We start from the raw sequence: 23,108 nt of genomic DNA, 5'->3' as shown, positions 1-23,108 counted from the left end.
CCAGAGCCAGGGCTGCTCTCCCTGTGCACAGACCCACCAGAGCCAGGGCTGCTCTCCTTGTGCACAGACCCACCAGAGCCAGGGCTGCTCTCCCTGGGCACAGACCCACCAGAGCCAGGGCTGCTCTCCCTGGGCACAGACCCACCAGAGCCAGGGCTGCTCTCCCTGTGCACAGACCCACCCGAGCCAGGGCTGCCCTCCCTGTGCACAGACCCACCCGAGCCAGGGCTGCTCTCCCTGGGCACAGACCCACCAGAGCCAGGGCTGCTCTCCCTGTGCACAGACCCACCCGAGCCAGGGCTGCCCTCCCTGTGCACAGACCCATCAGATGCACGGCTGCTCTCCCTGTGCACACCAGCAGAGACCCACCAGAGCCAGGGCTGCTCTCCCTCTGCACAGACCCACCAGAGCCAGGGCTGCTCTCCCTCTGCACAGACCCACCAGAGCCAGGGCTGCTCTCCCTGGGCACAGACCCACCCGAGCCAGGGCTGCTCTCCCTCTGCACAGACCCACCCGAGCCAGGGCTGCTCTCCCTCTGCACAGACCCACCCGAGCCAGGGCTGCCCTCCCTGTGCTCAGACCCACCCGAGCCAGGGCTGCTCTCCCTCTGCACAGACCCACCCGAGCCAGGGCTGCTCTCCCTGTGCACAGCAGCAGAGACCCACCAGATCCAGGGCTGCTCTCCCTGGGCACAGACCCACCAGAGCCAGGGCTGCTCTCCCTCTGCACACCAGCAGAGTCCCATCAGATCCAGCTCCGGGCTGGGAGCTCATCTCAAAGGACGTCAGGAGAGATTTCCCCTGTTGTGTGTGATGGCTCGTAATTAGTAATTAGCCCTGTGCTACCAGCCCTCCTCTGCCCCAGAGCGGGGTCAGGGGCCAGGACCGTGACCAGGTGCAGTGCCCGACCCACGTGAGGAGCTCTGCTCCTGCTGTCCCTGCTGGCCACCAGCTCTGCTCTGCTCCTGACGGCACCTGCGGCGCCCACAGCCACGCACAGCTGGGAGATGCCAAACCCCTGCTCGCCAGGTCCTGGCCCTCCCACGCTGGCACCTCCTGGCATGGTAGCAGTCAGAGGTTTGAGAGCAGCAGCAGCCCGAGGCTTTGGGTTAAACACCAGTGCAAACCCCACCCAAATAGCTATTTCCACCACGGGGGAAAATCAGCAAACGCTGACACACGCGGTGTGGGGAGCGACGCCCAGGTCACAGCAAGGAAGCCACTACCTGTCCCCTGACAGCCAAGCTGGGCTCTGAGAGCCCTGCAGGGTCAGCACCTTTGGACAGGACCCATCTGGCCACTGGTGCCCAGCAGCAGTCCAGGCACTCCATGGGCACTGCAGCACAAGGCAGGGGAGCGGGCAGAGGAGCAGAGGACGCGCCTCTAACTGCCAACAGCCCCAGCAGGACAGAAGGAAAACACGAAGCAATTCAGCTCTTCAAGAGCATTCAGGAGCCAGTCTCCTGGAAGAGCTGGAAGGACCTGAGCCCTGGCACGTCCCTCTGCAGCCCTCTCCCCACTGACAGAGCTCCTCGTCCAGGAGACTGCCAACTGCGAACTACCAACGTAGTGTCTCTGAACAAGTAAGTGCATCTAGCATCTGATATTGATGGTTTATAATTAGATGTAATACAGCAGATCATTTTCCTGCGCTTGATCAATGAAACCAGGCTTGGGTTTGGGGTTAGGCTGTTCTGCAGACTGATTGCTGCCTAAGCCTGCTGGAGCAGTGCCTCGCTCACTTCAGCAGGAACGAGCAGAGACGAGGATGTGCAAACACAGCATCCATTTAGATTTACTACCCCCAAAATATAAACAGAATATTTATTTCTGGCCTTTTAAGTAGTAATTCCAAATTTAATGAGGTCCAATGAACATTCCTCAGAGCCAGACTCCATGGCTACTTAACGCCACCAAGCCTCTAATTACTACTGCAGCTTAAATAAAGGGCATTCCGTTATGATGGACATTATTAAACACTGAAGGAACTGAGTCCAGCCTCCATTTTCTCTTGATGAAATAAAAAGCACTGCAGAGAAATCACTGGGAGAGTTCATCCTTTAGCATCACTCCTCTCATCAGACTAGGCAGCAGCATCAAGCCAGACTCTATTACAGTACAAGCATCCCACTAATCCACGCTGAACTCCCGTCCCCTCCCCAAATAAATACAGGCTTTGTCATTTTTTTGTTTGAAAATGGATGGGAGGCAAGAGAAAAGCTGCTGCTGAGATGTGATTTTGAAAAAGAGGTATAGGATTAAAAACTCAGATTGAATCCAGGAGCAGCAACACACAACAAAGCCAAAATTACACCCCACAAAGCCACAAACTGTGTCACCCGGCTGGAATTGTCAGCAGATCAGAAATCTACAGTATGGTTACAAGGAGCAAACATCCTAAAACACCTGCCTTACATTCACATGACATCTATAACCCCAAAGCTTTGGGGGGGCATGGCACAGGGGTCCTCCATTGGAACCATCACAGCAGATACCTGCTTGGCACCACTCCTCAAAAATCTATTGAAGAGCAAAACACTGACCCAAAAGCGGGGCAGGCTATCTAGAGAGGAGCATACAGACACGTTCTCACATGGGCCAAGAGCAGCCAGGAGGCTGGTGATGCCCTGGCAGCCCCCCAGTGCTTCCCCCCTGGCTGGGACAGGAGGGATTTGGGGGCAGAGGGGCAATGCCTCCCTCCCGTGTGCCCACTGATGGGCAGGGGGCTCAGCTTGCCAGCCCCCTGGGGCACAGCCTCCTGCACAGGGCTGCTGCCTCAGTGTGCCAAGGGAACTCCCTGCAGGGACATAACAGCCAATAAACCCAACAGAAGGGGGGTTTCCCCATCACCTGTACCTGGGACTTCCAGATGTGTAATGGATCCACACAGGCAGCTCCCAGCACAGACTACACCCCTCCCTGAGCAGTGAGAGAAACAATCTGGATCTAATCAGCAGGCCCAGGGTGATGGGGCATGACTTAGAGATTTGTCAAAAAAAACCTTTCAGAACTGTCCTTTCCCTGCCTCCTGTCATTAGGAATGAAAACAAATATAACAGAAGAACCTTTTTTTAAATGTTCCCATCTCTAGGGCTAAATAAAACTCCCTGTCATTCACCTTCTGGAGTGGCAGGTCAGGCCAATGCATTTTGTAGGGAACAGGAGAAATCACAGATTTGTCACTGCAAAAAGAAGGAGGGGGAAAAAAAAGGAAAAAGAAAAGCCAAAAACCAAAAATCATTGCAGCTGAGTTAAAAATAGGGAAGGCGTGAGATGCTGCTGCCAGCTCGGCACATCAGAGCGAGGGGATGCCCGGGCTGCACCCCGAGCAGGCACAAGCCCTGGGGCACTCAGGGGCCACAGGGACCTTGGCCCTGCCCCACTTCCCAGTGCAAACCCCATTTCTTCTGATTTTTGGGCAAGCAGACAGAGCTTCCCAGCCTACACAGCCCCAGTCATCTTCCTCCCACGGCTCCACCAGAGGCCAGCCCTGTCCCACGGTCACATCCAGCCCCAGCCCTGGGGGGAACCTCTGCACCAGCAGCTCCTGCCTGGCTCCAGCTCAAATCCCCCCACACTGGCAGATATTCAAACCAAGACAAACGCTGTCCTGCATGCTCATGGTTTTATCAGTCACGTTGTTTATCTGGAATTGCATGCGAAGGCTTGCAATCAGGATAGCCTCAGGCAGCTCCCACTCGAAGCCTCGAGGGGTTTTGCTCACAACAAAACTCTTTATCAAAACCAGTTTTCGCCTATTTTAATGTTTCTTCCCTACTTGTGCAGGAAAATGCAGCTCTCCAGCCCACAAAATTCCCCAGCAGCCATGAGACTGGCAGCACATCTGAGCAGGACGGGCCTTCCTCCCACTGCCACCTCACCTTGCACGGGGAGTGGATGTGCAGCCTGGCTTTGCTCAGCTCAGCCCTCCCCAAAGATGCCAGCAGCTCCAGCATCCCTGGGGACACGCCAGCACCCTCTGCACAGCCCTTCCTCCCCTCTGAGCCAAGCCACCAGCTCTGGGGCAGGAGAAACTGAGGAATTCAAGCTAACAGGAGCCTGGGTTCTGCCAGAACAAGCTGCAGGGAAATGAATGACAACGCAGTGCTCACCAGATACAGGGATCTCAGGCTGGATGCCCTTTTCCAGCCTCAGCTGCCCTCTCCCCTGCCCACAGCCACCCCTCGTTATTAGCAGCCTGGTAAACACAGCCCGTTGGTTATTACAAAGATGCCAAAACCTTACTGCTTCTTGTTCCTTCCAGTTAATGTACCATAGCCGAGGATAAATTGCTATTACAAGGAACTAAAAATAAAAATGTTTCAGAGGCCGTAATTGGCTTGTCTTGTTGGGCTTTTTAAGGAGCCAAAGTACCAGTTCCAGGCTATTAGCCCTAAGGTTGTAGGAGAATAGTATAAAATATTTCTTCATTAAAACCCTACCTTCTCCATAGAGGTGTTTTTCTTTAGGGTTTTTTTTCCTCCTTTCCTTCTTTCTTTTTATTATTATTCCCTTTTTTTATTATTATTATTATTTTCTTTCTAAAAGACATGCGTTATCAAATGAGCTTTAGTTAAAAGAGGGCTTCGAAAGCCCAGAGGTGATATAAATAGACAGAGCTCAGTGCAGCTGGAGAACCAGCCCGAGCCTTCACTCATCTATTCAGGTCGTTTTTCTACAAAACTTACGTAATATTCCTCAGTTGCATCCATAATCTTGGGTCATTTTTAATAATCAGCACCAAATCTTGCAGTCCTTGGGGAGACAGCGTTCTGTGCTGGAAAGCACCCAGCCCAGTGCTGTGGGACAGGCTCATCACCACCACAGGCTGCCACCCACCACGAGGCCACCAAGGGTGCCCAGGGTGCTCCCTGAGATGGGCACTATGGTTTGTTTTTTTTTCCTTTTGAGCCTTTTTGATGCTGTGTGGTTCTGAAGAGCTTTTAGTTACCAGCATCACTCAATATCAACAGCAACCACGGCAATCACGGCTTTGTTTTTGGAGGGAGCCAGGAGCTGGGTTCCAGGATCCTTGTGGGTCTCTTTCAGCTCAGGATTTGTACGGTTCTGTGGGAACCAAATGCATTTATTCAGCAAAACCCTCCTCTCAGAGGAAGCAGATGCTCTGCTGAGCGAGGACGCGGCGCTTTGGCACCTGCTGTCCTGATGACGATGGTGACGATGCATCAGCAAAACAGCTCTAATTTATGGCCACAACTTTAAAATTGGCTTCAAGTCCCCGTGGAGCCTGCTCCGACTGACAGGAGCACCTTGGGACTGGCCTCACCACCCGCACGGAGCCGGGCATGGCACAGACCTCTCCGTGACAATGCGGCACAGCATTACAATAAATAATGGTGATATCAGTGAGGATGATGATCAGTTAATGGTGATATGGCCCAGGAGGGGAAGCACAACAGAAAAATTACAGCAGAGCCTCTAACCCCCTGCTTTTTCTCAAAGACAAGGTTGGATGACACATTTCTTTGTGAAACAACAACCCAACAGGTATTTACTACTTTTATTTTGTGATGTGAGGGTTGCTGCTAAAAGGAGGCTATTTCTGTTAGGTACAATTGCTATTTTTTGATAGTGTCTCAGCAATACCTTGTTAAAAAGGGCAAAACAACAGTTATTAATTACCCTAATTAACCCAATTCATAAGACACATTTGTGTGGCTGTCATGACAACTGCTTTGACTAACTTGCCAAGAATAGCTTAGCTGTCCATTCAAATAAATCCCTGATAATTACTAGTCTAGTTTACTGGGCTTCTGTGATAATAATAATTAGTGCTACTGTACAAAAGGTCACGCTAAACAGTTTATGAATGATGCATTTCGCATGGTGATTACACGAGTCACGCAGCATCCAGCAAATGGACACAGCCACAGCTCCAGCATGGAGAGCTGGGACCAGATCCAGCCTGTGGCTGCTCTGCCTGCAGACAGCGTGGCAGGATCAGAGGGGGACAAAAAACACCCATGAGCTGGGTTGAGCTAGGACAGCCACCAGCCTGCCTCCTCCGCCGCTGCAGCGGCCAGGAGATGGTCCTCAGACACTGGGGGACACCAAAAGCCTTCCAAGCCCAACCTGCCACATGTTGCTGTCTCACCTCACCAGCTCCCTTCCCTCCCTGGCAAGGACAGGTGATCATGGCTCACCTGTCTGGTTTTGGCATGCTGCCATTAGGTTTAGGATCAACGACAAAAGGGGGTTAGAACGCCAAAGGCAAGGTGGGATCGGGGTGGGCAATCCCAGCCCTCTCTGTCTCCACCTTTGCAGGAGGAAGCCCTCCAACCTGCAGTTTGGGCGTCCCCACCCTGCACACCCTGCAATCAGGGACGGTGCTGCAGGCAGCGGGCACTGCTCAGCCCAGCACTGCTCCTCCTGAGGCTGCTGCTGCCTGCAGAAGGAGCTGCCCCCTCCAGGACCTGCTGTGCTCCTGACTGGGCTGGGCTCTCATTCACCTTCACAACAACAAGCCCAGGCCAGTCGAATGCCATTTTAGCTTTGCTGAGGTTTATTGGTGAAAACTGATCTGTGGGATTCCCTCTGGCTGTGCCTACACAGAGGCAAGAGAGGACAGGACCACACTGCAGCCACGCTGAAAAACCCTGCAAAAGCCCAGGGCAGAGGGCAGTGGGGAAGGGACTGAGCCAGGACATTCACTTCTAACACAGAGGACAGCTGCCAGCTCTGTGGAAATCTACGAAATCACTCCATTTAGAATAAATTCTCACTAAATACCACATATGGTCCTTATTGTCCATCCCTCCTTACCTACCACAGAGGCATCTGCAGGTAAACAGGGTCTTAATCTGCAAATATTCGTCTGCCAGGGCTCCCTCCTCCCTCACCCCCACCTGAACTTGCAATTATTCTTATTGACTTCAAGAGAGCACCACGCACACGCCTCGAGCTGTGAGCAAACAAGGGAGCCCCTTGCAGCCATCAGCAGGGCGAGCACTGCCCTGTCACACATGGCAGGCAGCAAGGCCACACGAACGCCTCAAACATCCTTGCAGGGTGAGGATGTAGAAATGACACCTCCTTTCTCCACAGATCTGCTCCCCGAGCATGCCCCAGCTCCCTAAAGAATTCATCTCGTCAGGGCTGAGGAGCCAGCAGAGCCCTTGGAGGGGTGACACGGGCTCGTGTCCTCTCTGCATGGCACAACGAGCGCTGATGAGGAAGTTTTGGATCTGGGGAAAGATGGATTTGAGGTCCCAAAAGGGTTTCAGTGCTGGACCCTGAGCCCGGGCTGGGCCCAGGCTTGCCTGCACATCCTCCCCACCTGTAACAGTACAGGCCAGAAGATGAGATGCTTTTTTTTATCAGACCAAAAGGAGAAATTAGGGAAAGCCGACGCCGAGCAGAACACTCCGCAGTTGTCCCCAGTGAAGTTTGCAGCTCAGTTCAATATATTAGTGCCTAATGAAGGTTTCCCCCATCCTCTGCAGGGTACAATCATTCTCCTCCTAATGAGCATGTGTTAATGGCATATTAATGCTGACAACAACTAAGTGCAGGGAACAAGAGATGAACGTAATCCAAAAATTTATCTCTTTTTTTCCCCAAACAAAGGAACCCACGGCGTGGCAGAGCAAGCCCCAGCCTGGCAGGAGCCTGTGGCTCCCACAGCGATGCTGCCAGCTCTGCTCCAGCTCACCACGGCACACAGAGCCCAGACGGGACAGCTCTGCTCTCTCACGGACCCAATCCCATCATTAGCTGTTGTCCAGGGAGATCTCAGCCCGAGCTGGTAGTGCCCCTAGGCACAGCCACCCCGGGGCTGGACCAGGAGGCAGAGGCACTGCTCACAAAGGCCTGAGAGGTGTTGCAGGGGCACACAGGTTCGGGTGCTGGCTCTGAGCCACAGCCCTGAGGCTTTGCTTGCTGAACGTCTGAGCTGGGTCCCTGCCAGAGCATCCAGATGTGAATCTGAATATGAAAGGTCCAGGAGGGAGCAGGTGACAGAGGCGGCTCCAGCCCCATCCTGGTGCCAGTCCCAGCCCATCTGGGTTTGCCTCAGCAAGTTTACATAAGCTCTCAGGCACGGAAAAGAACACACATAATGGGTGTTTTCCTGTTTTTTCATCTTCACTTGTGAAAACAGCTCTCGAAACCCCGAGAGCTCCCCAAAAGCAGGCTGGGTCTGCCGCAGCATGTGCTGCCCACCAGCAGGCACTGCAGGGAGGAGGAGCTCTCATTCCCCAACTGTCCAACTTCCCCGTGCTCCCACCATCGCTTACATTTACATTTCCAGATCGATAATCGATGCTAGAATCAATAACAGGGAATTTAGCTACATTATAAAAACAGTAAAATCAGCCAATACTGAGAAATGGCTATTGAGTCCTGTGTTTTCTGCACTCACTTAGTCTAATAACGGTGAATGATATTTTCCAAGTACATTATTCAGCAATAAAACCACCGAATTATTTGATCTCTTTCTAACCTTTATGATTCTAAGCACTCTTTTTGACCCAGATTGAATGAGGCAACATCTGCAGAGCCTTTCACAAAATTGTACTCGGCGTGCACTATAGTAAGTCTGCTGCCAAAGATAAATGTTATTATTTTAAAGCCATCATCCTTCTAATAGATGAGCAAACACACTGCATTAGCATAGCCTGCAGAGCTGGAGCACGGGTGAGAAAATGCCAGAGGGGTTTCGCTTAATGGAATTTTACATACCTGACTCAGGATGGGTTAATGCAATCCACCAACACGGGAATTTTAAAACCTGCCCTGTGGCATACACCTGCCATTACAAACGATGGTATAATCCAGCAAGCTCCAGATCCCCGTGAGAAACACGAAGGATTCACACCCAGGTCTCAACGGGGTGCTGAGATGAGGACCTCACCTACAGATGACTCTCCAACACTCTGACTGACACGGCTCCTCAGCCACCTGCCTGTCCTGGTGTCAGGTGGAGCAGGGCTGGCACTACCTGTGGGGGCTCAGCTGCCATCAGAGGGTGCAGGAAGGGCAATACCTGTCACACACCTGTCTGCTGCAGCATCAGCTGCACCCAGCCTTCTGCAGGCCTGGCAGAGCTCACTGTAATTCCGTGTTAAACAGGGGGACACTTCAAGGCTCAGCACGAGTCACTTGTCCAGCTGACATAAGCCATTACTTCACTCCAAATTCAGACAAGGAGCTAGAGGGAGACACTGAAGCAGAGATGCTGAGCTTCTTCTCCAGCAAGCCCTCCAACAGGTGCCACAGACAAGCTCTGCCCCAGCAGGAACAGTGAAACTGGGAGCTGCCACCAGCCCCAGTGTCCCTTTGCTGAGCCCTGGGTGATGCTCTCCTGGGGACACGGGGGACTGGAACTGTGGGGTGCCCCAGGGGACAAGCCCCAGCACAGCCCTGCCAGGGCAGCAGAGCACCCCACCCATCTCCTATTCACAGCACGCTCTGATTTGAATTATAATTACACTTACAAGTACACAGATTACAACTATTTATGCTACAAATAAGACCATCCTGTATTTTAATTAACAGAAAATGATTGGAACTCAACTATAGCCTCTACTGGGAACAATATCTAACAATTTACTGAAGCAAGGCCATGCCAGCCCCACAGGCAGCCTGGCAGGAGAGGGGGAGTGGGCAGGGCTGGGGGTCTCACCCATCTGAGCAGGAGCTGCTGGCAGAGCGGGCAAGAGGTCAGGAGAGAGGGATGCCAGGAGAGATGGAGGAGAGAGGGATGCCAGGAGAGATGGAGGAGAGAGGAATGCCAGGAGAGATGGAGGAGAGAGGAATGCCAGGAGAGATGGAGGAGAGAGGGATGCCAGGAGAGATGGAGGAGAGAGGAATGCCAGGAGAGATGATGGAGGAGAAAGGAATGTCAGGACAGATGGAGGAGAGAGGAATGTCAGGACAGATGGAGGAGAGAGGGATGCCAGGAGAGATGGAGGAGAGAGGGATGCCAGGAAAGATGATGGAGGAGAGAGGGCTCCCAGGAGAGAAGGAGGCTCATCCCTGGGCAGCCTGCAGGCAAAGCCTGGGGATGGGAGCAGGCAGGGCACGATGGCTCTGCCCTTGCTGGCTGATGGGAATTTAGGAAAGGCCTGAGCTCACAGCCAGTGAGGGCAGCGGCCCAAGGACCTGGAAGGGCACCTGGCTGAGGAGCTTCTCTGGCTCAAAGCCCTCAGGAGCAACTTCAGGAAATGGCAGCTGGAAAATAGAGCTCTTCCACCCAGCCAAGCAGATGCACACAAGGTTATTCAAAGGCTACTGCACTCGGCCTCAGTGATGCCCCTGCATGAGCACAAGCTGTATGTAAAGGAAACGAGAGGCAGAAACCACAGAGTTCAAATCACTCGATACAACACAAACTCACTGGGATACTGCTGTAAGAAAGCCAAGAAGTACCATGCAAAACTATCCTATTGATGAAATTTTAAAAAAAACCTTACTAGAAATCTTTCCCAATTTAAGAGAAAATTCTTATCTGCCATGTAAATATAGTTGCAAAAGCTTTTTTTATAGACTTCACGAGTTATGCATTAGAAATGTGCATCAGAAATTCAAATTTTCCAAGAGGAAATATTTAAGGAACCTACCAACCCAAACCATTCTATGATTCTATGAAAACAAGAGAAGGCTCTCCACTTCCAGTAAAAGTGAACCATAAAACCCAAAGCAGTAGCATAAAAACAAATGAGATGTATCTGATGGTATGACATATTATATATTCACATAATTAGGTGCAATACGTAATAATCCCATGCACACTTTCTGTATGCACAGGGATGCAAGTGTGAACACTGCAGTGGTAGGTCACTGTTTCAACCTGATGACCTTAAATCCTCGACCTACATGATTCTGTGATTCTGTGCAGGATATCACAAACACACAACACGCAGTATGTAATATATAACAATATGATCATACCCATGGCAGCACTCAGGTCTTGCTGTTAAACACAAGCAGCTACTGCCACACCAGCCCTAATCCTCCACGGACCCTTGGAGCAAACCCCTTTGGTCCCCCCGACCAGGACCCTACCACAGGCCACAAAACCCTTGGAAAGCCCCAAGAGCTGCCAGGATGGGGTGGCAGCCCCACGTCACCAAGACAAAACATGAGCTGTTTGCTGGGGAACACGGCAATGCTCAGCTCACACTGGCCTCAATCTTCACTGCCTTTTCCAGCCTAAATGATGTGATGAGCTTAGGAGAAGCCAAGGAGCGTTGAACTAAGGGCTTGCCTAAAACCCAGGGAGCGTGGCGTGCTTAAACACCAACGGGAGCTGCCGCATTTGTCTCTGCTGCAAGGCATCCAAGGGAATTTCTCCACACAACAGCTTGCAGCGATTGCATTAAGAGATGTATAATTTGGGGAGGCTGACCTCAGAATGGAATAAAGAGCTGCTGATTTCCATAATGTCAGCCTGCGATGCTCACGGAGGTCAGGGAACCTACAGCGATACACAAAACACTTTGGGAGCAGTTAAGATGAGAGAGCTGCCGGGGTGTGGAGCCTGCAGGGACAGCAGACAGGGAGCTTGGGGGTCCCACCCCAGCACCCTGGCAATGCAGAGTGGTGCTGGCTGCCAGGCAGGAGCAGCAGCCGTCCCCAGGGAGGGGACAAGCAGTGCATGCCCAAAGCTGGGAGCACCTCTCCCGTCTGGGGAGCTCCTGCAGGACAGAGGCCGGGCTGGCTGCAGGCAGGGCTGCTCGGGCTGGGGGGCAGAGCGGAGCAGAGCGTGCCCTGCCTTCCCCAGCACAGTGTGCAGCAGTGGCAGGCACAAAAAAGTGCTGAGTTACAGTGACCTCCCAAGGAGAAAACAAGACTGGCAGCGCTGCCTGCGAAGCCAGCCTTCCCACGAGTGGAACATCCTCCCTGATAACGCTTTAATTAGTGTCGCCCCTGAAAATAAGCCTCATCTCATCAGCCCGGCCTGTCTCAACACCGCAAACTTTCTCCGGGCTGGAAATCATCTCCTTTTTTTCCCTTTTTCCCTGCTCTATACACAGCATTACTCAGAAGCAAGCCAAATCCCTTCCAATTATATATCATGACGTTTCCCCAGCGCTGCACTAAAGCGAGGCCCTTCACTTCTAAATGGCATGGTTTATAACAAATTGTCTGTTATACCAGACAGAAACTGATTTCCTCAAACCCAGCATATTAAAGTGAGTACATTCATTCTGGTTGTAACACACAAAATGTGATTATAACAGACACTTTGGGGGCTTTTTAAGGCTAGCGGAGAAGAGGAGGATAAGCTGGAGGGGAAGAAAGAATTGACAAGTAGAGAAATGACAGAGAAAGAGAAACAGCCACGCTGATTTCATTTCTTACAAAACAAAAATCTTTGTGTGTTGTAGAAATGTGCTTTAGTTAACACCGCCAGATAGCCAGAGCAAAAGCTGCCGGTGCTGCCTGAAACGAAAATTGCTCTATTGTGCTTAGAAAACCATTTCCCACAGCCAGGAGAACGCTTTCCAGGTAGTACAAAGCAGATCTGAAAGCAACGGGGCCTCATCCTGCAACTGTTGCTCCCTCAAATAATCCCTGCAGCCACGAGGAGCCCCAGCTAAATCAGTGTGAGTGAGGATTATGTGGCAGTGTATCAAGGTTGGGGGATTAGACCAGATTATCAGTAAAACCAGTAATTCCCCATCTTAGTGATGGTGCCCATCAGCTCAGGGGGTGGCCACGCTGCCCCGGCACGGGGAGCTGCTGGGTGTGTGGGCTCTCTTGGATCAGAGGATGCTCCACCTTGACCTTCTCCTCCAGTGGGCCCTACCAAAGCAGCAGCAGAGCAGGACCACGCCAGCGCAACGCCAGCGCTGCCACCACGGAGCCACCCCAGAGAGCCAGCCAAGAACCTCCCTGCCAGATCCACCCTGGGAAAACAGGGCTCTCCCTCTCCCACGTCACACCTCCTCGCCTCCGGCAGCCAGGTCCTGCCACCACGGCGGCCCCAGGGGAGCCCTGGGGACAGAGCAAGCTGCTGTCCCGGGTGTTTCCCATCCTGGAGCAGCAAAGGAACATCATCTCCCAGAGCAGTGCAAATCCGGGATGTAAAACTGCCTCTGAAGCACAGACACAGCCATCACACACATACTGTTCACTTTTAAACCAACGAGTCAGAATGCAGGCAGCTAAGTGCTACCCCGGGCTGGCTGCTCTACATGCAGGTCATGTCCCCTGGATCCTAAAAGGCTCAGCATTCAGACCAATTTCCACACCACCCCAGTGCAACACGCATTTTTATCAAGGAAGCTGCCTAATGGCTCCTATTAATTTTGATTTTTAATCTCCTGGTACAACTCCCAGCGATAGACATGCAAAACCTGACAACAAGCCCTTTTGGTTCCAAAGCCGACTTCTCCTCCAGCTCAAGGAAGATAACCAAGAGCTCCCGGCAGCAGCAAAGCCTCTGAGCAGCAATGCCCTTGCAGCTCCAGCATGTCCCCCTCTCGCTGCTGCACAACAAGCCCTGTACCACTAACGGGGGCCAAGCCTCCTGCCGTCAGCCAGACCACCAGAGCTGCTCACAAACGCTTCCTGCCATCGCTGCCTACAGCCACAGGGGTGCTGAGGGGCTGAGGGCAGGTGCCCCGAGTGGCACCCAGGGGAGTACTGATTCCCAGCAGGGCCAGGGCACCCCGGGATATCCCCCCTGCCTCCCGATGCTCTCTTGGCAGCCATACCCCGGCACAAGCCGAGCTGACAGCCAAGCACAGCCCCACCCAAAGGGAAAAGCTGTAGAAGGGTGGTCTCAAACTTCTGTTGCATCCTCAGAGCGGGGCTGCAGCCCCTCAGACACCACTCTTTAATGCTTTCCAGATCACCAGGGAAAGATGAGAAGCACCAACAAACCCAATTATTCCCAGCCCCGAGACCTGCCACCGCACTAGAAGAAACATTTCCTGAAGCTCCACAAACAAGCCATCCTTGGGGACTTTTATTTCAAGGCTCCTGACTGTTAAAATAAATGAGGCTCACGTTAAAGACCAGCTACATCACAAAGCCACTGCTGCTGGGGCAGCACGTGTCTGCAGAGGCAATAGCTCACCCTCAGCCACAGCCACCATATGCCAAGTGACACTGCCAGAGACACGTTTACCTCGTATTTTATCTGTTCTCAGCCCATGCTTTGCCTTCCCATCAGGAGAAGTCTCTCCTGGGTGGAGCAGCAATGAGATCTCCCCGATGCTGACACCTCATAAAGCCTCCCAGGGGAAAGCATGGCGGCTTCGGCGCTGGGAGCGATTCAAACCAGCCCAGACACAGTACCACTGGAAGCACGGCAGGGAATGCTTTGGCTCTGTAAACTCTGGGCAGGGACTGTGTTTATGAAGCCCTCGCCACCCGGAGGCGTGCCAGCAGCACCCTGCACAGGCACAGAGCACAGCGCTGCTCCGCAGGGACGGGCTGCGGGGGGCTCAGGGCTGCCACGCTCCTGCAGGGGAACAACTGCTGGGGAGTTCCTGTGTCACCCCGAGGGCCAGCACAGGGCTGCCACTCGGCACCGATGAACCACCTCGCTCTCAGGGGTCACTGGGATTTTTAGGAGCCAACAGAACCCACACCACCAGCGAGACAGCTTCCCTGCAACAGCTGGAAGCGTAACACAGGGGTTCTGCCAAAAAACATCAACATTCCCACCCTGAACAGCTCCAAACAGCTTCCAGTTGGGATTTCTCCACCCTGTACCCTGATCCTGCCCTTCTGTCCAGAAGCACCTCCAGAGAGGGAGCAGACCCTGCCAGGACGTGTTTCTCTCTCGTGAGAGCCGCCGGTGCTTCAGCAGGATGGCGAGCTGCCTGCTGCCCTCGGCCAGCTCCCGGGGCTGCTGGTCCTCTGACACTGCAGCCACTCATTACACGAGACAAACTTCTCTCTCCAGGCAAGCTACCAGCTCTCCACAGTGCATCTCACCTGCACAAGTGACGGGAAAATGGGGCGAGCTGGAGCCACGCGGAGAAACAAGCATCCCGCGTCCCTCACAAGAGGGTGAGCAAGGCAGGGAACTCTCTGGAGGGCACACTCCATGAGACCCCAGCCCAGCTGCTGCATCCCAGAGAAGCACAGGCAGTGTTGCCTTCTGCATGCTAACTTCATCAGCTGAGTTATGGTGGTCCTGATGGTCCTTCCATCCTCCCTGGCACCTGAGGCCTCCCAGTGCCAGCATGCACCTCTGGAGAAGGCCAGCCTGTGATGGATTTTGTGACTGGCGGCAGTGAGTCACAGGCTGAAGGATGCTCCACTGCTCCCGTGGCACAGCACCAGCCAGGGATGCACTCCAGAGCCCTCTCCAGAAGAGGACAGAATTCCTCAGGGACCACTGCCCGCAGCACGCCAACAGCAGTGGTCACTCGTGTGGGCCAGCACTGGTACACGACCTCTCAGAGCTGGCTCTGCCTCAGGGGAAGCCAAACGCCGGGGTTCAGCGAGCATTCTGCCAATACCACCCCAGCAGCACCAGGCCCCCAGCACCAGCCCTCTCCAGCACCCTGCACAGGCTCTCTGCAGCACCAGGGTGAATCTGAAGCAGCTCCACTGCCTTCAGCAGCAGCATTTTGCATTTACACCAGCACACCGAACACAAAACAGAGTGAGCCATAAATATTTCAGCTGCTTTTTCAGCTTTGTTATTCTGTTCAAAGCAGGAAACATGACAAACCTTTGATTGTTTTGCTTAAAACCAAACAATAATTCAAAGAGAGACAAACAAGCAACATTAAATGATGCCTGTGATGTACAGGAAAGCCAAAGAATTAGAAGAAACTGATGAGGATGGTGTGGATCAGAGCACTCCCTTTCCCTGCCTTTGGCAGGTACCACACATCCCTCCCATGCCAGCCAGGGTGCTGCACAGCAGGGACAGCCCTGGGCCAGGTGTGCAGGTGCTCACAATGGGACATCCCACATGGTCTGCACCCCCAGCAGGGCCAGCAGCCTCCAGAGGAACAGCCACCAACACTGCTCCCAACAGCCTTTTAAAGAAACTCCTGTGAAGGAGAGTGTCTACTGCCCTGAGCATCACCACGCTCAGCATCCTCCTGCCAAGCAGCCAGCTCCAGCCTCCCGGGCACAGGAGACAGCCCAGCCCGGCCCTTCCCCACCTGGGCACCTCTGAGGGTCTCTGCAGTGTCTGGGGACAAAACACCCACCCATGGCCACATGCCAGGGCTGCCCCGGAACACACAGGTGAGTGCTGGCTGCTCCCCCTGCCCATCCTCCATCACTGCCTCCCCCTGGGGTGCCCAGCACACAGGAACCACTGAATCCTGCTCTGCCCAGCACACAGGAACCACTGAATCCTGCTCTGCCAGCACACAGGAATCATTGAATCCTGCTCTGCCCAGCACACAGGAACCACTGAATCCTGCCCTGCCAGCACACAGGAATCATTGAATCCTGCTCTGCCCAGCACACAGGAACCCCCACAGCTAGCTCTGCCCAGCACACAGGAACCACTGAATCCTGCTCTGCCAGCACACAGGAACCACTGAATCCTGCCCTGCCCAGCACACAGGAACCACCACAGCCACTCTGCCCAGCACACAGGAACCACTGAATCCTGCTCTGCCAGCACACAGGAACCTCCACAGCCAGCTCTGCCCAGCACACAGAAGGCACTGGAATGTGCTCTGCCCAGCACACAGAAGGCACTGGAATGTGCTCTGCCCAGCACACAGGAACCAGCACAGCCCCTCTGCCCAGCCCACAGCAGCGGCAGTGCCCGTGTGCCCAGCAGCCCGTTCTGGCAGCGCTGGCACTGCCGGAGCCGGGGCAGCACTGGGCACAAACCCTGCGCGGGCCGCACTCACCTCGGGCAGCGGCATGCCGTTGATGATGAGGTCGGGCTGCTGGGGGCTCTGCCCCGTGAAGGTGTGGTGGTAAATGTGGTTGGAGCCGGCGTTCCTGCTGTTCTGGCTCTCCACGTTGAGGAAGGTGCTCTCGGAGCGGCGGCAGCCCAGCGGCAGGGTCTGCTGGTGGTAGTCGAAGTAGTTGAGGGAGGAGGTGAGAGAGGAGCAGCTGACAACGTTCATTTTGTCCGTCTCCTCCACGTCCCGCGGCACCAGGCGGATGTCGTTCTTGCTGATCTTCTTCTTCTTGCTTGACTTCTTCTGATGCCCGTAGGAGTACTCCGCGATTCTGGGGGACAGAGGGAAAACGAGAAGCTGAGAGCATCCTAAACCCTGCCCCGCCAAACTGCCGTGCAGAAACCCAGAGGGCTCGGCCCCCATCTCCGGGCAGGCTTCTTAGTCATGCCCGTTACGTCATGGTCTGGGTCTGGTGGCACCACACGGTCTTTAGCTTGTTTTCACATGTATGAACGTTTTCAGGGCAAACATAAAAAAAATGGGAAGGGAGAATGCTTCTGTTTTGAGCTAGTCTATGCTATTGCTGATATTTAGTTACTAAAGTCCAGCCTGCAGAAGAGAAAAATGGAGACGTTAAAATCCATGAACTGAAAAGGGTACCTGCATTCATTTCCATGCATAATAAGGATTTAAAAAGTGATTTAATTTGGTCCCCATAATGAAAATTCAAAACGAATAGCAGATTTCTTCCCCAGTTCATTTTCCATAGCAGTAAATAAAGCAGACCCAGAAGCAGTCCTAGCTGGCAAGCTCAATTCTCTCACACTCCAAAGGCTGTTTGTTTATTAATGCTTTATCTGAATTGCTGGTGTTTTGACTGTCTCCTGATCATACCTGATCTTTTCTCCAATTGAATTCCATCCCTGACTCACACTGACACGCACATCCCCTTCTGCTGGGAAATGCTTTCACCTTCTCAAAATCAGAGAACAACAACCCTGTGTTTTGCAAAGAAAAATGATCCTTTATGACCTTTTATTTTACTGCAAGCTTGTTTTTCTCTGCCTTTCCTTCCCTCTTTGCTTCCCACCTGCCAAAAGAATCAACTGATGAAGTGCCTTGTTTGCCTTCTGCAAAACACCAGAGGAAAAAAGTTACTGCAAAACAACACCCAAGCAAATAATGACAAATTATTTGCACCTTGCATTATTTGGATCTTCTCAGCTCACAGTGACTGTGGCTCATCTTCCCACACTGAGCAACCACAACAGTCCCTGCCATTAATTTGTACAGGCACAGCACTGGGCAACTCGGTATTTCCTAGGGAAGCACATCAAATGCCATGCACAGTCAGAAATGCACATCTCAAAGTCAGGGTTTTGCTCCTCTTCTTGTTATGATAACAGCATTAAAAAAAATAAAATAAATCCAATAGCTGCAACAGAAATAACGGGATGAATAAATAATACAGTTTATCTGGAAAGGCAAATCTTGGACAAATATTCTTGTTCCAGAAAGCTAATTGCCTGAGCGTGAAAACGCCACGGAGTCGAACAGCCCTCGTATGTGCCTCATAAATTAACACGTCATTTGAAGAGTCTCCAGCAGCTCTGGTGAGGAATCTCTAACGCCAGGCACTGCAAAGCCTCCAGGCGTGGGGAGAGGGTGCCCCACGGTCGCTGCCTGGTGCTTCCCCACCTCTGCAGCCGCTCCTGCTCAGACACACACTGCTCACAGCCCGAGCACCCCCCGAGCGTGCAGATAAATCACAGGCAGGCAGGGATTTCTGGTGTGCCAACAATCTATATGCTGCTGACTCGCCTAACAATGCTTGATGGAGCTTTAATTGTTTTGTTTACCTAAATGTTTAAGTTTGGCAATGCGAGAGCCCAATTATTTCCTGCAGGCATTCATTTTTCTGTCCTTTCTCTCTATTGACCAATTATTTAATTAAACCGCACTTCATTAATCCCTAAGCCGTCACAGTAAAGCCGGGGCTTATAGGGTAGCTGTTATATGTGGGTAGCTGTTAGGGGCACCACCACGACATGATTTTTATCCATTCAGGTCCTATCCCCCTTTAATGGACCGAGCTGGCAAGAAATCTGGTCTGTGAGCTTTCACTCGGAGCTAGACATCCCATAATACAGCACAGACCGACCTTTATTTGCAGATGATTTTTCCCCCATCGAGCAAAAAGGCTTATATACGCACTTTCCGCTGTGAAAACGGGGTACAATGCCCCGACTCTCCGGCATTATTTCTGCGTAAATAAAACTTTAAAGACCGCACATCCCCCCGCGCCGCCGGATCGCCGGGGGCGAGCGTGCGTTTCCAAGGTAGAGCGAAATTAATTTCCATCCCTCCTCTCCGAAACGACTCGGCGCCGAAGGAACGGAGAAGTCATGGCTATTTCACTAGTAACAGGATTAAACCATTTATGAGGCATTGCAGCTGCTCTTTTATGGCATCTGATTGATATTCATGTGCGGTTAGCATTTGTCTCCTAACTTGTGTAACACAGAGAATAGTAAAAGAGAGACAATAATCGCCGGGCTGTTACATATTCAGGGGGCTGGATTTCCCCCGTCAGCCTTTCAGCGGCTCCAGGCGCGGGGCTGACCTCCCCTCCGGCACCTCGGCCGGCGGAGCGCTCACCCAGCCGGGGCAAAACCGCCCGAAAATGCCCCTGGCTCCAGCCCCGCCGGCCCGGCCAGCCCTGCCCGGAGCCGGAGCCGCGCCGAGCAGCCGCAGCGGGCACACAATAGCTCCTTTGAGCCGCCACCGAGCCTCGGGGACGCCGCTGCGGGGACGCTGCGGTGGCCGGGGGGCTCTCCCCGCTCGGTACCACCGGGGGATGTAGCCGTGCCCCCGTAAATCCGCTCGCTCTCCCCGCCGGCTGTGCCGGAGCGCGGAAAGGCAGGGATGCTGCAACAGATTGCCAAGCCGCGCGATTGAGCGGATTCGTTACTCCGCTCTCCTCGCAGAGAACCATTCCTTAAAGCTTCGCAAGAAATTTCCTTACAGGGACGGGAACGTCGGTTTTGTTCCTAAGGTAAATCCACCCCTCTCCACCGGCCCCGAGTACACAGCAGCAAACGCTAAAGTGACCGCGATGGCAAAAATCAAAGCAGACCCGCAGGCGCACGCAAACAAAGGTATCTTTACCTGCAGTTGTAGGTCCTGATTTCCTTGTTATCCCTTTTGCACTTGACTGCCACAAAGATCATGGTGACAAAAAGAATGGCTGCAATAGACCCCAGGGCAATAATGAAAATCAAGGAGAGGTTAACAGATCCTATGGACTCCTGGGCATCCAGGGCTGGAGACAGGTATATCAAAATCAAGGCAGAAGCCGAGAGAGATGTTTTCCCGTGGTCGTGAGCCACCACGATGAGCTCATAGGCTGTTTTGGCGTTCTCCCCAAAGGCTCTGGTGGTCCTTATCTCTCCATTGACCTGGTCGATCTCAAAAAATCCTCTGTCTCCTTCCACCATTTCGTAGGAAAGTCTGCCATTTTCACCCTCGTCATAGTCATCTGCCTTGACCACCGTGACCAAGTAGCCGACCCCCGCGTTCCTGGGGATGTACACCTCGGCCGTCCCATTGACCAGCGGCGGGGCCGTGATCACGGGCGTGTTGTCATTGACGTCCAGGACGATCACCCTGACGGTGGCATTGCTCTGCAGAGAGGGATTACCCCCATCTTTTGCCAAGACCTTGAACTCAAAGGCCTTGGTCTGCTCGTGATTGAAGGACCTCAAAGCATAGATATCTCCAGAGTTGGGGTTGATGGAGACATAGGTGAAAACAGGCATGTCCCTGACTTGGGAGGGCACGATCTGGTAGGACACGCTGCCATTGAGGCCCAGGTCGGGGTCTCTGGCTGACACCGAGAGGAGGTAGGCCCCTGGGGTGTTGTTCTCCTGCACGATGACTTGGTAATAGGGCTTGGAGAAGTGGGGATGGTTGTCGTTCTCATCGGTGATCTTGACGGTGAAGGACTTGGTGGCCTGCAGGGACGGGATGCCGTTATCCCTGGCCTGGATGGTGAGGTTGTACTGGTCCCTCTGCTCCCGGTCCAGCCGCCCATCCACCAGGATGGTGGAGAAGCTCTCGTACTCCTGGAGTCGAAAAGGCACGTTGCCCAGGAGCTTGCACTGCACGCGCCCGTTGGCCCCGGAGTCGCGATCCGAGACGCGCACCAGGGCGATGACGTACCCCGGCGGGGCGTTCTCGCTCACCTCCACCAGCTCGCTGTTGACAGAGAGCAGGTTGATGAGGGGCGGGTTGTCGTTGGCATCCTGGACGCTGATGGTCACTTTGCAATGGGCAGGGATGGAGTTAGGCCCCAAGTCCTTGGCCTGCACGTCCAGCTCGTAGACGTGACCCTCCTCATAGTCGATGGCACCGCTCACCGTGATGAGGCCGCTCTGGGGGTCGATCTGGAAGAGCTCCCGCGCCCGCTCGGAGACGTAGCTGTGGAAAGAGTAGAGCACCTGGCCGTTGGTGCCCTCGTCCGGGTCAGAGGCGTTGAGGCGGATGACCGGCGTCCCCGGCGGGGCATTTTCAGGCACGCTGACGGTGTAGGCTGGCTCCTCGAAGAGCGGGTTGTTGTCGTTGGAGTCGATGACGCGGATGCTGAGCTCCACCGTGCCAAAGTTGGGCGGGTCACCACCATCCAGCGCCGTGATCACGTAGCTGTAGTGGGACTGGGTCTCGCGGTCCAGGCTCTTCTCCACCACCAGCTCAGCAAAACGAGACCCATCACCCCGCGTCTTGGTCTCCAGCCCAAAGAGGTCATTGGGGGTGATCTCATAGCTCTGCACTCCAAAGCTGCCCGAGTCCGGGTCATAGGCACTCTCCAGGGGCACCCGGGTGCCGGGGCTGGCCGTCTCCGAGATCTCCAGCTCGATTTGGTCGGTGGGGAAGCTGGGCGCGTTGTCGTTGAGGTCCTTGATCTCCAGCTTGATCACGCAGATCTCCATGGAGCTGGACATCACCTCCAGCGAGATCACACACTTGGGGCTCTGTCGGCACAGCAAGTCCCTGTCGATCTTCTGCTTGGTCACCAGCAGCCCGGACCCGGGGCTGATGTCCACCAAGTGGGGGGCCGAGTTGGAGACCACCCGGAAGGCGGCGGGCTGCCGGGGGTCCAGCACGAAACCGGCGTCCCGGGCGTCCTTGGCGACGTTAGCGATCACCGTGCCGGCCCGCTGCTCCTCCTCCACCGAGTACTTGAGGTTGACGAGGGCCCCGGCGCCGGCCCACAGCAAGGCGGCCCCGAGCAGCGCCGGGAGAGCCCCCATGGCCGCGCCGCCCGCTCCGCCCGCCGCGCCGCGCCCCGACGGCCGCCGGCCGCGCGCCTCAGGGGCCCGCCGCGCTCATGCGGGCAGCGCCCGCCGGGCTGCCCCGGCGGCGGGCGGGCGGCTGCGGGCACCGGAGCCGCGGTCCCCCGCGCACACGCCAACGCCGTCCGCTCAGGCGCTCCGTGCCGGCGGCGCCGCGGAAGGGCCGGGCATGGCGAGCGGCTGCGGGAGCAGAAGCGGGGCGCTGAGCCGAGCGGCAGAGAAGCGAGAGCGAGCAGCCGAGCCGAGCCGAGCCGAGCCGTGCCGAGGCAGCCGAGCCCGCTCCCGCCGGCGCTCGCTGCGGCGGCCGCACGCCACTGCCCGCAGTCCGGAGCGCCGGCGGGCGGCGCGGGGGGCGGGCGGCGCGGGGGCGGGCGGCGCCCAGCCGCAGCCAATGGGCGCTCGGGGGCGGGACCGCCGCGCCGCGCCGCCGCCAATGGGATAGCGCCGGCGGCAGGGGGCGGGGCCGGGGCGGGGCCGGCGGCGCGGACGGGAGCGGAGCGGGAGCGGAGCCGCGCGGAGCGGAGCGGGCGGGACGGAGCCCTGCCCAAGCCGGGAGCCCCTTGTCCCTGCTGTCCCTGCTGTCCCTGCCCCGCTGAGACCGTCCCGCTGCCCGGGAGCTGCGGACGCACTGGTGTTTCGGCTCCGCGGTCGCGGTCACCCGCGGTTACTTCTGGGCGGTGGCGGATCTCCGCGGGCAGCGCGGGGACCACCGGGTCCCGCGGAGAGCCCCAAGTCCGTTCAGTAGAGCCTGAACCCTCTGGGGCAGGAGGACCCCGCCCCGCCGGGCAGTGTTCCCGGGACCGCCCAACGCCCCGGGAGGCTCCAGCCCCGCAGCGCTCGCTGCACCGTGCCGGTCCCTGGAGAGCCCCCGCGGTACCGTGTCCTCCTAACGATGAAATAAAGCGTTCCCGGGTGCGTGTGCCCGTGCCTTACCTCCCGTCTCCGCGCACGCC

General features: G+C 54.9%; 1 protein-coding gene across 2 annotated transcripts in view; it reads right to left on the bottom strand.

The window, feature by feature from the left end:
* Positions 1-22,460, bottom strand: part of PCDH19 (protocadherin 19) — a 61,494-nt gene extending 39,034 nt beyond the window's left edge. For both annotated transcript variants that reach the window (XM_038122798.1, XM_038122799.1), the window contains exons 1-2: positions 19,973-22,460; positions 16,808-17,135 (exon numbers count right to left, since the gene is read on the bottom strand). In XM_038122798.1, the coding sequence (XP_037978726.1) occupies positions 16,808-17,135; positions 19,973-22,113 (2,469 nt within the window). In that variant the 5' untranslated portion in view covers positions 22,114-22,460. The remainder of the gene's footprint in view (positions 1-16,807; positions 17,136-19,972) is intronic.
* Between the last annotated feature and the right edge of the window lie 648 nt (positions 22,461-23,108).

Source organism: Motacilla alba, chromosome 4A (genome assembly GCF_015832195.1).
Source record: "Motacilla alba alba isolate MOTALB_02 chromosome 4A, Motacilla_alba_V1.0_pri, whole genome shotgun sequence".
Lineage (NCBI taxonomy): Eukaryota > Metazoa > Chordata > Aves > Passeriformes > Motacillidae > Motacilla > Motacilla alba.
The sequence above is the reverse complement of the archived record's forward strand: the minus strand, read 5'-3'. Positions and strand labels throughout refer to the sequence as shown.